General features: G+C 42.0%; 1 protein-coding gene across 3 annotated transcripts in view; it reads left to right on the forward strand.

The window, feature by feature from the left end:
- Window positions 1-15000, forward strand: part of LOC135104425 (sodium- and chloride-dependent GABA transporter ine-like) — a 57310-nt gene that overhangs the window by 33629 nt on the left and 8681 nt on the right. For 2 of the 3 annotated variants that reach the window (XM_064011830.1, XM_064011832.1), the window contains exons 2-3: window positions 11011-11159; window positions 12516-12650. In XM_064011830.1, coding sequence (XP_063867900.1) covers window positions 11011-11159; window positions 12516-12650 — 284 coding nt within the window. Of the gene's footprint in view, window positions 1-4938; window positions 5166-7006; window positions 7873-11010; window positions 11160-12515; window positions 12651-15000 lie in introns of those variants that run through there. The other variant, XM_064011831.1, reaches the window with a different exon arrangement.

Consider the following 15000-nt stretch of genomic DNA (forward strand, 5'->3'; position numbering starts at 1 on the left):
ATTTTTTTTTTATTTCTTATCTCAGTTAATTTGCTTTCGTAATAACATGCACTCTGCCTTAACTTCAGCCGTCCCCTGCTCCCGATCACTTGGTAATCATCATTTCGCGTGTGGCTCCTTCACATTCTCTCTCTCTCTCTCTCTCTCTCTCTCTCTCTCTCTCTCTCTCTCTCTCTCTCTCTCTCTCTCTATGTTCAGAGCACGAGATTCGAAGCTTGCAAGTATAATAAGAATGTATAATTAAATAGTGTAATTACGTTCAGCCTGTTCCTAAAAAGGTAACCCTTCTAATCCCTCAAACTACCGTCCTATTGTTTTAATTTCCTGCCTATCTAAAGTTTTTCAATCTATCCTCAACAGGAAAATTCTTAAACCTATCTATCACTTCACAACCTTCTATCTGATCGCTAGTATGGGTTCCGTCAAGGCCACTCAACTGGTGATCTTCTGGCTTTCCTTACTGAGTCTTGGTCATCCTCTTTTAGAGATTTTGGTGAAACTTTTTCTGTTGCCTTGGATATATCAAAAGCTTTTGATAGAGTCTGGCACAAAGCTTTGATTTCCAAACTACCCTCCTACAGCTTCTATCCTTCTCTTTGTAACTTCATCTCAAGTTTCCTTTCTGACTTCTATTCCTGCTGTGGTAGACGGTCACTGTTCTTCTCCTAAATCTATTAACAGTGGTGCTCCTCAGGGTTATGTCCTGTCACCTACTATCTTCCTATTATTAATCAATGATATTCTAAACCAAACTTCTTGTCCTATCCAGTCCTACGCTGATGATACCACCCTGCACTTTTCCACGTCTTATCGTAGACGTCCAACCCTTCAGGAAGTAAACATTTCACACAGGGAAGCCACAGAATGCCTTACTTCTGATCTCTCAAAAATTTTTTATTGGGGCAGAGCAAACTTATTATTGTTCAATGCCTTAAAAACTCAATTCCTCCATCTATCAACTCGACACAACCTTCCAGACAACTATCCCCTCTTCTTCAGTGACACTCAACTGTCCCCCTCTTCTACACTGAACATCCTCGGTCTGTCCTTTTCTTATAATCTAAACTAGAGACTTCACATCTCATCTCTAGCTAAAACAGCTTCTATGAAGTTAGGTGTTCTGAGACGTCTCCTCCAGTTTTGCTCACCCCCCAGCTGTTAACTTTGTACAAAGGCCTTATTCGTTCGTATATGTAGTATATTTCGCATGTCTGGGGGGTTCTACTCATAACGCTCTTTTAGACAGAATGGAATCAAAAGCTTTTCGTCTCATCATCTCCTCTCCTCTAACTGACTGTCTTCAGCCTCTTTCTCATCGCCGCAATGTTGCATCTCTTGCTATCTTCTACCGCTATTTACATGCTAACTGCTCTTCTGATTTTGGTAACTGCATGCCTCCCTTCCTCCCGCGGCCTCGCTGCACAAGACTTTCGTCCTTCTCTCTCCCCTATTCTGTCCACCTCTCTAATGCAAGAGTTAATCAGTATTCTCAGTCATTTATCCCTTTCTCTGGTAAACTCTGGAACTCCCCGCCTGTTTCCGTATTTCCACCTCCCTATGACTTAAACTCCTTTAAGAAGGAGGTTTCAAGACACTTATCCTTCAATTTTTTACTATACCACTTTGGACCCTGCTCGGGGACCGGCATCTCAGTGGTCTTTTTTTTTTTTTTTTATTAGATTTTTGTTGCCCTTGATCGATGTCCCTCTTACATAAAAAAAAATCTACATCGTTATTGCCTTTACTACACGTGAAGAATAATATAATCATATGGTATAATAACTCTTACTCGTAGTGTGATATTGGTCTTTGTATAGGCGACTTGCTTACATATGGATCGTGATCGTTCGTGTTTATCTGTGGTGTAAGTCGGGTAGTCGGGTGCTATGATAGGGAGGGCAGCCAGGAGGAAGTGGTAGAGTGACAGGGAGGTGATGATCTGATTCTCGAGCGTGGGATGTTCTGTGAGAGCATCTGGCTCTGTGAGGCGTACAGTGTGCCAAGGGAAGGAGCTAAGCATTTTTTTTTTTTTTTTGTTACGTGTAAAGGAAGGTGATCAAGGTTACATCATATAAAACAAAAAAAAACTCCTAATTGCAACTCCGCAGGAAATTCAGTAAAGTGATTCAAACACGCTGGCCAGTTTGTTCCTTAATCGTCCTGTCTTGAAATAGCTAGAATCGTCTGTGGATGGGAAACAGAAATAGGCAGAGTCCCAGAGTTTACCAAAGAAGGGATGAATGAGTCAAATTTCTGGTTAACACTAGCATTAATAAGGTGGTCAAGATAAGGAAGGGAGTAAGTAGAAAGTCATCTGCAGTGAGGCATTCTCGTATCTCGTATTCTCTCTGTAACTTCATCTCAAGTTTCCTTTCTGACTGTTCTATTGCTGTTGTGGTAGATGGTCACTGTTCTTCTCCTAAATCTATTAACAATGGTGTTCCTCAGGGTTCTGTCCTGTCACCCATTCTCTTCTTATTATTCATCAATGACCTTCTAAACGAAACTTCTTGTCCTATCCACATCTACGCTGATGATACCGCCCAGCACTTTTCCACGTCTTTTCATAGACGTCCAACCCTTCAGGAAGTAAACATTTCACACAGGGAAGCCACAGAACGCCTGACTTCTGATCTCTCTAAAATTTTTGATTGGGGCCGAGCAAACTTAGTATTGTTCAATGCCTCAAAAACTCAATTCCACCATCTATCAACTCGACACAACCTTCCAGACAACTATCCCCTCTTCTTCAATGACACTCAACTGTCCTCCTCTTCTACACTGAACATCCTCGGTCTGCCCTTTACTTATAATCTGAACTGGAAACTTCACATTTCATCTCCAACTAAAATAGCTTCTATGAAGTTAGGTGTTCTGAGATGTATCCGCCAGTTTTTCTCACACCCCGCCCAGCTGCTAACTTTGTACAAGGGCCTTATCAGTTCATGGAGTATGCTTCACATGTCTGGGGGTGTTCCACCCATACCGCTCTTCTAGACAGGGTGGAATCAAAAGCTTTTCAAACTGTTTCAGACGTGGTTCGAATTTTTCAACACCTTTACATATGTTGAAGTGGAGTTCGAATTTCCCAGGCTTTACTGCACTGTACTTATTTTAAACAATGAAATCGGCTCCATTTCTCCCATTTTACGCTGCTGTGCCGGTGCGCCTCCTCGACAGAAACACCAGTGATGCGTTAACTTTTCCCCATCACTGCTCCTTCCGAATATGTTCATATTTCTCCACCTAGCTCACAGGATAGGAAATTTTGGTCTGTAACGTTGGAATAAGAAGTCATCTCTACAGCCATAATGCCTCTTTCAAAACGCGATAAACGGAAAAAGAAAAACAATAAATTTATAGGGAGTACAAGGCCATGTTGTCATGGGACGATTTTAGTCGTGCAACTGCAATACAAGGACATCATAAGTCAGTGGACTCAGTCGCTGCATTTTATCAGTCTCGCAACTATAACCTCGTGTCAGCGAGTAAAATGTTATGGTCTATGCTTGTTTCACTGATATTTACAACATTTATGAGAACTGTGTGCTCTCTAGTACATAAGCCATTGAGCGGTACGTACTTACATTCAAATTTTACATTAAAAGTGATATGGAAGATAAAAAGAAGGACTTTTATGTTACATCTTGACTGCTGGGACACAACTGCATCCGACCCGCTTCCATGTCTCCTTCCCACCCTCCCGTGCCACGGCAATCAAGACTCGAAGGGTTAAGGTAACTATTGGTGTAGTCGCCAGCTGTGTCGCCTCACAATGTCCTGTGAGGCTGGTGACAAGAGACTCATATGAAGCATGTGTAACACTAAGGAGAATGAGTTTATTAGAGTAGTTAATTGCAATAATGAAGTTGTGCGAGAGGAACTAGCTGTGGAAGGCTTAGCCGTAAAAAGGTAGTGAGAGTCGTGTTTCGATGGTAAGGTTAATAACGCGACGCGTAGGGTAGATAAGACATAGGGATTCTGCTGACTCTATGGAAAAATGGGCCACCCGGGGTCGCATATCTGCTCCAGCGGCCTGAGAAGGGGGCAGATTATGCCCGATCTTCAGAGAGAGAGGTGTTGCGACTCACACTGTTTTCTCCATAAACCCTAGACCTTCAAATGCCGACCCTCATACTCATAAGTGTTACATTGTGGTTAATTACCTGTCTAATTAACTACTACATGTTAGAATACACTGAAAAATATTATATGTGTATTACATTTGCGTTTCTATTCACCTTAATGCTTAAACCATTATGTATTTTATTTATCATATTGCATTCCATTATCACGGAGTCGGTCATCTTCTTATGATGCCTGTGTGTTTTATTTGCATGTGAATGATTTATTGTATTTCAATACTCTTCGTGCTGATGTCAAATGAATTGTCACTACAGGTTAACTGCATTAAAGCGAGTAAACGACCAGGTCGTTTGTTATCCTGAACACCTATATATATATATATATATATATATATATATATATATATATATATATATATATATATATATATATATATATATATATATATATATATATATATATATATATATATATATATATATATATATATATATATATATATATATATATATATATATATATATATATATATATATATATATATATATTATATATATATATATATATATATATATATATATATATATATATATATATATATATATATATATATATACATATTATCGTATATACAATAAAAAAAGAAGTGTACAATAAAACATCAGTCCGAATTATTTCAATCCAGCCACATGGTGGTAGTAGCGGCCACAACACAGCATCGCGTCTGGCAAGCTGCTTGGCAGACCGCCCGCCGGATAGCTTTATGGTTACGTGACCTGTGAGTGGCACTCGTAGTGTAGGCCTCGCTTCATGCCCGTCGCTCCTCCTCCCAGGCAGCGGTGGAAGAAACGTTAGTATGAAAGTCATGCTATTGGATGATGTCCACGTGGACTGGGAGGAGCGAGAATGCGAGATGAAGGGACATTAGGGCTGGGTTGCTCGCGCATGAGCAGAAGTGTGTAGCGGGACGCGTGTTACCTAAGGAACGTGCATCACATGTGAGCGCGGCGGCTGCTGGTGTGCAAGGCGGCGAGTGCGTGTTGAGCCGCGAGCCAGAGCAGAAGTGGCAGCCAGCGCGGGTAAGTTATGCAAAGACAACGCTACCCAGACTTTGCCGGGTACACTCTGGCTGGCACCCACTCTAACCCTGCCGCTGTGCGTCAACCCTACACACCCTGCCCATGCCGTGCCTTTCAATACAGCATCTCCATGTCCACAGTCCCTGTCATTCCTACCATCTCCATATCCGCACAACCATGGATATTGATCCCGTCACTCGTCCACCTCACTTAACCCGCCACCACCTACACCACTCTCGCCATCAACACAAACAGGCCTTACCAAACCAACCCTGTTGATCCTCTGCCACCGCTTTCATAATTTTGCCACGTCCCAGCCTTCTAGAACCATTTCCCACTCCACTACTCCATCTCTCCCGTCCACTCCGAAATGACACTTTTCGCCATCCACCTCCTGCCACCACGCTCTCAGCCGCCTCCCGGCGCTCCTCACGTCTCCTCTCCCACTTGTTTCCTCCCTCTCATTATTCATGTTTGTTATTCATGTTATCACTCCCCATTGCTTATTTTGTTTAGGATATCTGAGTCGATATCAGTTACTTTATATTGATACTAGCCGTGCATTACTCCTGTTTAATGTACGAGTAATCACCACTCGCATCCACGTCCTGCCGCCACCATCACCATCACCACCACCACCACCACCTTCATCGCCAACAGCACTACCGCCACCGCCACCACCACCGTCATTCACCATCATTCACCACCGTCGCCGCCACCACCCCCGCGTTCACAGCTGCCAACATTACCACATATTATGTCATCACCATCAAACTTCACCACCACCGTCACCACTTTTCTTCACCCGCATTTCCATCCCCTCTGTCACAGTTACTGATCACCACTGCCATCACCACTATGACCACCTACACCAATAATCATCACCATTCCCACCACTATCATTCACCACAGTCATTATCACTGTCGCCATCGTCATCATCACCACCACCGCCAACGCTACTCTCGTCACCATATTCACCACAGTCACCACCACTACAGTTATATCAATCACCATCGATTACACCACCACCAACACCATTCATCAACACCATCATCGTCATCATCACCACCATCACCACCACTATCACTGCTACTATACTGTTACCATCCACATCGTTACCACCACCAGCACCATTAAAACTCCACCATCCCTCTTATTCTCCCCACCACTACATACATTTTTTATATTCTCCACCCGCACTCATTTCCTCTCTCCCTCATGCTCACTCTCCATTTATTCTCCCTCTCACTTCCTCTCACGTATTGTTTCTTGATTCCTTCCACCACTCCCTCATCTCTCCCTAAACTCTCCTTATCCTTCCTTTCCTTCACTTCTCCTTCATCCTCTAGTCTTTTCTCCCTCCTTTCACCTTCATTGTCATTCCCTCTGCTTCACTCCTTCTCCTCCCACTCCTTCGGTTCTAAATGTTTCTCTTCCTTCCTTCCGCTGCTTTCTTCACCTCTCACGCACCCACACACGCACACCACGTTCTCCTTTTCCTTTACCCTCCCTCTCTTCCTCTCTTCCTCTACCCCGCTCTTCCTCTCTCCCTCCCCGTCAATATCACGCCTTGCAGGTCATGTTGTTGGTGTAGTCATGGAGAATGTATTGGCATGAGTCATTTATTTGATTTATTTTATCCGTTTATCACGTAGACGTAGCCATAGTCAATCAAGGCTAGAACGATGGAACTGTTACTTGATTCTCTCTCTCTCTCTCTCTCTCTCTCTCTCTCTCTCTCTCTCTCTCTCTCTCTCTCTCTCTCTCTCTCTCTCTCTCTCTCTCTCTCTCTCTCTCTCCCTCTCTATAAAGGAGTACAAAGGAATACCCGTTTTCCCAGGCGTGTGTGGACACCTGTCTCAAGAACTGTCGAGGAGCCGCTACCCACTCTCGGCCGAGCAGACAGTCAGGGGTCGCCAGCGGCAGCTCAGCACGTCTTATTAGAGAAGGAGCATCAGTGCATTAATGAGGAGAGACCGATGACCATGGTCCTAGTCATTTCTTATTACGAGCGAGGAGGGTGAAGAGGTGGTCGCCTTCCAGATTAAAGAGTTTCGTTCTTCACCGTCGTGGACGTCACTGGAGCAGCTTTAGATGTTCCATTGTCATCCCTCTCAGTCTTGCAGCCTTGCAGCCGTCCAGCACTAGATTGTCTACACGTCTATGATTTTCCATAATGGAATGTGTCTTGTAGCAGCTTTTTCTCCATTAAAGCCTGGTTCTTATGGAAGAAAAGAAGAATTCCTGACTTACTCTTCGTCTTACCTACCGCTGACCTGCGTACAGTCTTGCAAAATTATTTTTGAATGACGAAAAGTCCAAAAACCGCAGTTCATGTTTACTCGTAGTGGAGTGAGGAAGTAGCAGGAACCAAAAGTATTCATAGTGAATTTACACTGCTGAGGAGAAGCAGCAAGCCTTGACAAGAATTCAAAGTTCACGCTCGTGAAGTTTGTGTCATCGAAGTATATCAGATTGTACTGTCGTCGATGTTCATCGTTCTTAGGATCCAGCACAACACAGCACACCTCTTCTTAAATTCCTGGACTCCTGCAGCTCTGTCATGTGCCAGCTTCCCGGGGACCAGACGCCTCATGACGGCCACTTGGACGAGGAAACTGTAGGTCAAGACGAGCAGCACCAACTCCTACAACAACAAGAGGAAGTGGAGGATCCTAGAGAGCTCCAGATAGCTGAAGAGGGCAGGTAGGCTGCCTCCTTAGAGGTTGAAAATTGAAAAAAATAAATCCTTGCACTGTTCGCTGTAACAGTTTAAATTGTGCTTACCAGCAAGAACCTTTTCTATTATCTGCATTGTCGACGAGAAGCGTCACATGTGCGTGTTACATAACCTCGCTGTCAGTCACGCAGAGGCTGTGCACACTGGCCACCACTGCACTGTCAACCTTGCCTCTCCTGTGGTCATTACAGGCCTCATGAGTCTGTGCAAGTCCCCATATGGGTATTTTGTGTACGGTGGCCAGATGCTTATGTGTGTGTGTGTGTGTGTGTGTGTGTGTGTGTGTGTGTGTGTGTGTGTGTGTGCCAGAGAGAGAGAGAGAGAGAGAGAGTGGAGATGGGGGGACTGTTGTGCAAGAAGTGTTGATGGTCTCCGCAGTATTGCCGGCCGGGTTATGAAACACGTGGTGACGGATAAGACTTAGTGTTCGACAGCTTGACTCATCTCACCGGTCTGTCTGTCATGGCGCGCCGCCTGTTTTCTGTTCAGATAAATTAATCCTTGCATTTTCTTTTATCAGCAGTTCGGCTGTTTGTTATCTTTACTTACCAACTCACCGCCACTCACCATCTAATGTCTGCTATCTGAGTTTTAACGTTTCTTCTATACTATGGCAAATCTGTGGCACTGCTTAATTTTGGTAGCTAGTTCCTCTGCCTATTAGACTTTTTTTTCTTATCAAGATTTTATTATCTATTGATGTGAACTTTTTTCTTCCTTTACATTTTTTGCATTTTTTTTTCTTATGTATCGTGTTGTTCATGTGCTGAGGTATTAGCGACGCGATTCGCCACTGTTGCTATTGTACGAGTCATTGTCAGAGTTGTTCTTGTAGTGGTCAATTTGGACTCTCATTTTTTTTTTTTTTTTTTTTACTATTATTAACCATCAAGTATCATATATACCGGGTATAAAATGCGTGAGACAGTGAGCTGCGTCCTCACACACACACACACACACACACACACACACACACTGCATCATCCACGTCTCAGAAACATGCTGCCGCCTGACGCGCCTCGCCCGGTCCGTGCCACCAGACACCACAACAAGATAACGCCCCTAAAGGCGCCGCGCACGGACCGGTACAGACTCAGTGCGATTCCCACCATGGTGCGACCCATCAATCAATAGTATTTCCCTCCTAGATTAGACTTACCTTTATGATTAATGTTAAGTTTTTCCCCACCCCCTATGTACATTTTCAGTTTGTTAACTGCCTAAATAATAAACCGTTTATTATTATTATTATTACACATACACACACACACACACACACACACACACACACACACACATACATACTCACGCGCACACTGCTTTACAAAAGTCATGGTGAATTAGAAGTTCGTGACGTGGTCGCAAGAAAAAAAGAATTGGAGAGGGAATTTGTTTCCATGCTTGCTGGCGCTTTGATTCTGATTCATGACACAGTTATTGTAAAGCCGTTTATGTGGAGCAGTGTCGTTATCAAGCAGGTGTGTGTGTGAGGATCTCTCTCTCTCTCTCTCTCTCTCTCTCTCTCTCTCTCTCTCTCATGAACATCTCATTGACTGTTATTGATTTTTAGAGGCTGTGAAAGTTCTCAACATTAAAATAATGCGTCCAGTTTAAGTTCCGCCGTCTCATACTCAACGTCCATAAGAGATGCGTATTCTCTCCTCAAATTATCCCTTGTCTGGCGTGGAGTGAGTGAGACAGAGAGAGAGAGAGAGAGAGAGAGAGAGAGAGAGAGAGAGAGAGAGAGAGAGAGAGAGATGGGAAGGTCAAAATTAACAAAAATTAACAAATGAATAAATAGTTTATAAAAAAGGCAGATAAATTTAATCTTCTTGGGGCATGTTGTTGTCGTTATCATCTTAGTGCTTATCTGACACTGTAAAACGTGTGCAATTTGTTTGTAGTTTTCTCATTAAATTTTACTGCATAGATTTAACTTATCACGATAACCCAATGAATCGTATTCTCAAATGTTTCATCATCTTATCTTCTCAACTTTTAATAGCTCTAGTGAAACCTAAAGGAGTTTTCACAGGTGTTTTCTTAATTTTAGTGATTGTTTAAATGGTATAATTCCTCATTTTTAAAGGAACAAATGAAAATGTGTGTGTGTGTGTGTGTGTGTGTGTGAGGTCACAGTAAAACCTACAGGAGTTTTCACTGGTATTTTCATACTTCTAATGATGGTTTTAATATAATTCTTCATCATTAAAGGAACAAATGAGGATGGGATTAATCATCTTTGACATCTGAGAATAGTCCTGATGTAAGAGCAAAACGTTTAAGAATACAGACCAGTGTGTGTGTGTGTGTGTGTGTGTGTGTGTGTGTGTGTGTGTGTGTGTTTCCTTACGTAGAACTAAAGCTGTGTTGTTCACGATGGCTAGGAAAGAACAAAAAAGAGCTCGTAGTCTTTTCCTAATGTAGTGCACGTGTATTCCCCAAACACTTCCTGAAGCTTGTCTCCCATGACACAAACAGGCTGGGATGTGCAGAGAAATGGGGATGACCTTTCTTTGCCCTTCAGCGTGTGTGTGTGTGTGTGTGTGGATGGATGAGTGGGTGCGATCTGTCTCTTCTCATTGTTTTCCTAGAACTCATCATTGTTTGGTTTCCTTCTTCCACTGATTCTCTCTCTCTCTCTCTCTCTCTCTCTCTCTCTCTCTCTCTCTCTCTCTCTCTCTCTCTCTCTCTCTGGTTTAACGCGTCCCTCTGCCCCAGCCAGTTAAAAAGAGAAATTCTATTAAACCTTATGAATCTGGTGCATTCTCTAAGCTTGCGGCAAGACAGTAGCTACTTTTCTCTCCCTTACCAGCTTAAAGGAAATATCATTACTGATGATATTTGTTTTTCTTCTGATAAAACGTACAATAAGAGTATATTGCATTAAGAATGTTATGATGTTTCTTCCATTTACATACGTAAGAGTTATCCTCCTTCACTACCTGCAAAGACATCGTTCAAATCATCAAAGAACTTAAAGCTACCTCACGTTCGTATCTTCTCTCGTCACTCTACCTATTAACTTTTAACCAGGAACCTTTCGCTGGCTCACCCCACCTTCCCATACCTACGTAGACTGACCGAGATCATGCTGATTACAGAAGCGGAAAGAACGAGGGAGCCATGAAGGAGGAGGAGTCCCGCCAGACGTGGGAGAACAAGGCACAGTTCATACTCGCCTGCATCGGCAATGCTGTGGGACTGGGAAACATGTGGCGCTTCCCTTACCTCTGCTACAAGAGCGGCGGAGGTGAGTAGTGCAGCCGTCTCGTCACTCATCAGCAACACTTGTCTCAGTTTCACTGTCTGGATCTTTCTGTTTCAGCCTTAAGCCTTTTCCTCTTTTCGTTCATTCTCTTTCTGAATTTCCACCTTTAATACATTCTAATTTTCATTTGTGTAGTGTAATATGTCGTTCCACAATCATTGATCATTTGTATATTTGAACATGTGATACGTAGTTGCTATTGTCATTCCATCATGCAACCCCTTTTCATTTCCATGTTTACATGCCTTGATTTGGCCATTCACCCTAGATACCCAAGCATTTACTTTTTTTGCAGGGATAATTCCTTATCCCTGCAAATATATATTTCCGTGTTTGTGAAAGGATGGAATCAAGATTCTTATTTCTATGCATCTATTTATTTATTTATTTATTTTTTTTTTTTGTCTCTCTCTCTCTCTTCATTCAGCTTCATTTCACATTTCTTTTGAGCATTCACCTCTTATTCGATGCGATCGCTTAAAACTGACTTTCACTCCTTTGAAATACCATCACCTTACTTTGTTTACATTCAACTTCATCTTGGATTTTAATCTCACTAACGCTATCTTTCGCACTTTTTTTAGATTAGTAAATAGCAGGTGATGGTGGACGATGTGTTAAATGCAAGTGTTGAAGGAGGAAATGCGTTTAGTGAGCAATGGATCAGGATCAAGAATCATAATGTGCGAAAGTAGCAACGAATACCACTAATCAGTTATTAGTTTCAGTGAAGGTTCGCTATGAACAATATAACTGCTTGTGTCTTCCAGTTTCACAATGCTGTGTCGCGTGATGCATGCAGCGTGCAGTGAAGTACATTAGTATTAAATATTCATGTCGCATGTGGTTTACTCCACCAGAATGACTGCTTATCGATTCTTATTTATACTCTGTTCATATTGATCAGTCCTTTAACCTGCTTTTGCAAACGTAGCGATTCCATAGCGGTAATTTTCCAGTAGAGTTCTCGTCTCAAAAACGGTTATGTAATTATAAGAATAGACTTTGTTATATATATATATATATATATATATATATATATATATATATATATATATATATATATATATATATATATATATATATATATATATATATATTACCTTTGTTTCTCTTCCATGTTATACCTATGTTTCGTTGTTCTTAACCTGACGAACTTATGGAATGCATGTATACTTGTCTCCTCAATCAGTACAAGTGATTTATTTCTAATCTGCTTCTCGTCATAAGCAAGCTCACTTTTTATTACTTCTTACAGTTTTTGCTACTTATGTTCCTTTGTTCCCAACCTGATGAAGTGAAGTAATGCGTGTGTGTCTGTTTGCTCATCCCGTGCAGGTGCCTTCCTCCTGCCTTACTTCCTGATGCTGTTCCTGTGCGGCATCCCCCTGCTGCTGATGGAAGTGACGGTGGGCCAGTACACGCGGCGGGGCCCCATTGCTGCCATGGGGAAGATATGCCCGCTGTTCAAAGGTAAAGGCTGTTCAAAAGCTTTTCGTCTCATCAGCTCCTCTCCTCTAACTGACTGTCTTCAGCCTCTCTCTCACCGCCGCAATGTTGCATCTCTAGCTGTCTTCTACCGCTATTTTCATGCTAACTGCTCTCCTGATATTGCTAACTGCATGCCTCCCCTCCTCCCGCGGCCTCGCTGCATAAGACTTTCTTCTTTCTCTCACCCCTATTCTGTCCACCTCTCTAACGCAAGAGTTAACCAGTATTCTCAATCATTCATCCCTTTCTCTGGTAAACTCTGGAACTCCCTGCCTGCTTCTGTATTTCCACCTTCCTATGACTTGAATTCCTTCAAGAGGGAGGTTTCAAGACACTTATCCATCAATTTTTGCCCACTGCTTTGACCCTTTTATGGGACTGGCATTTCAGTGGGCATATTTTTTTATTGGATTTTGTTGCCCTTGGTCAGTGTCCTTTTTACATAAAAAAAAAAAAAAAGTGTGCGAGTGAATGCGTGTGAGTGTGTATCTGTGTTGCGGGATAGCTGTGGGGAGGGACGGCGGTGGTTCAGTGGAAAATTTTTCTCCCAACATGAACATTCCCATGTCCTCGAATGCTGTTTGTGATAAATTATTTCGCTGACATTGTGTGTGTGTGTGTGTGTGTGTTTAAGTTTCCATGCCACTACACCTTAGCATTCCATCCGTTTACTAATTCCGTTTACAATCACGCAATGCATGGAGACGTATAGCAGTAATGTGCAAATATGTTTTTCCATAATACTTTTAGGCAATATGTACTTGAATTTGCTCTGGGTTGATTAGTACTATAGTAATATGCTGTGTGTAGACGCTTAAATCTAATTAGAATTCTTGGTTTAAGGTTAGGAGACCCTATTTTTGTGTGGCATCTGTCTTTTCTCCTCAATACCCTCACATTGAAAAAAATCCAACAATGTGAGGTGATTGCCACACTCTGGTTTCACGTCACGGTCTCTCCTCGTCACTGCGCGTCTTGCTCACGCTTTCTTTTTTCCTCTGCTGAAGGCGTCACGTGTCAGCCTGAGTGCCATAAATTTAGGGAACTGGAGTAAATGGACTGATTGTCTCGCGCCTGTGCTTGTGAAGCTCTGCGCGCCTAAATGTGGCCCAGAAAAGTGGTGCGTCCTTGACGGTTCTTTCTTTTACTATTTTTCTTTTTCCCGTAGCAACACACAGGGCGTTTATTTGTGTTTTCAAGCGATTTTTGTGATGTGTTCCATTTTTTATTGACATATTAAGCTTTCCGTCACATGCAACAATAACACCAAATATTTCTACTGACTTACGACGATGCAAGTGCTATATTTTTTTCTTTTCCCTTTCTTCTTCTTCTTCTTCTTCTTCTTCTTCTTTTTCTTCTTCTTCTTCTTCTTCTTCTTCTTCTTCGTCAGGCTGAGCTCTTACGCGGATGGTATCACAGGGAGAAACTTTAAGCAGGAACAACTCTTTATGTCTCAACAGCAGCCAGAAGCGAGACCTTGGGAGAGTATTGGGAACTCTGTGGTGCCAGACGCCGATAAGAGAGAGAGAGAGAGAGAGAGAGAGAGAGAGAGAGAGAGAGAGAGAGAGAGAGAGAGAGAGAGAGAGAGAGAGAGAGAGATTGAAGATATCCTTTTTCCCTTTCTTTGTTGTTGTTGTTGTTATTGTTGTTATTGTTGTTGTTGCCTTGCTTCTTATTATTATTAGTAGTAGTAGTAGTAATAGTAATAGTAGTAATAGTAATAGTAATAGTAGTAGTAGTAGTAGTAGTAGTATGACAGCTTAGACACATCAGGCAGTACTGAGAAAAGAGCACCCGAGGACTGAGCTTAATTAACATACTCATAGGCATTGCGGGGCGGGGATATTAGTCCATGTGTTGCCCTCATGGTGTCTCTGTTAGGGAGAGTGTGGGGATAAGGACTGCTAGAGACCTCAGGGTGATGAACATGCATCCTGTTTATCCTTCATTCCGCTGCCTGGCATTATTTTTAGCCATTGTTTATGTTCGTCACCACCACCATCATCATCATCATCATCATCATCATCATCATCATCATCATCATTACATTATTATTATTATTATTATTATTATTATTATTATTATTATTATTATTATTATTATTATTATTATTATTATCATCATTATTATTGTTGTTATTATTATTATTCTTATTACTCTTATTATTAATGTTAATTGTCACTAAAACTAATCCCTCAGTTTTGCAATAAGACCTTCATATTCCATAGTGGATTTTGGATGACTCATATCAACTATATCTTCTGTCGGATTTCACTTCTTAATTGTATAAAAGCGAGCATCCGTAATTTGTTTATTGCGAAGGTAACTG

This window comes from Scylla paramamosain, chromosome 10, assembly GCF_035594125.1.
Source record: "Scylla paramamosain isolate STU-SP2022 chromosome 10, ASM3559412v1, whole genome shotgun sequence".
Classification (NCBI taxonomy): Eukaryota; Metazoa; Arthropoda; class Malacostraca; order Decapoda; family Portunidae; genus Scylla; species Scylla paramamosain.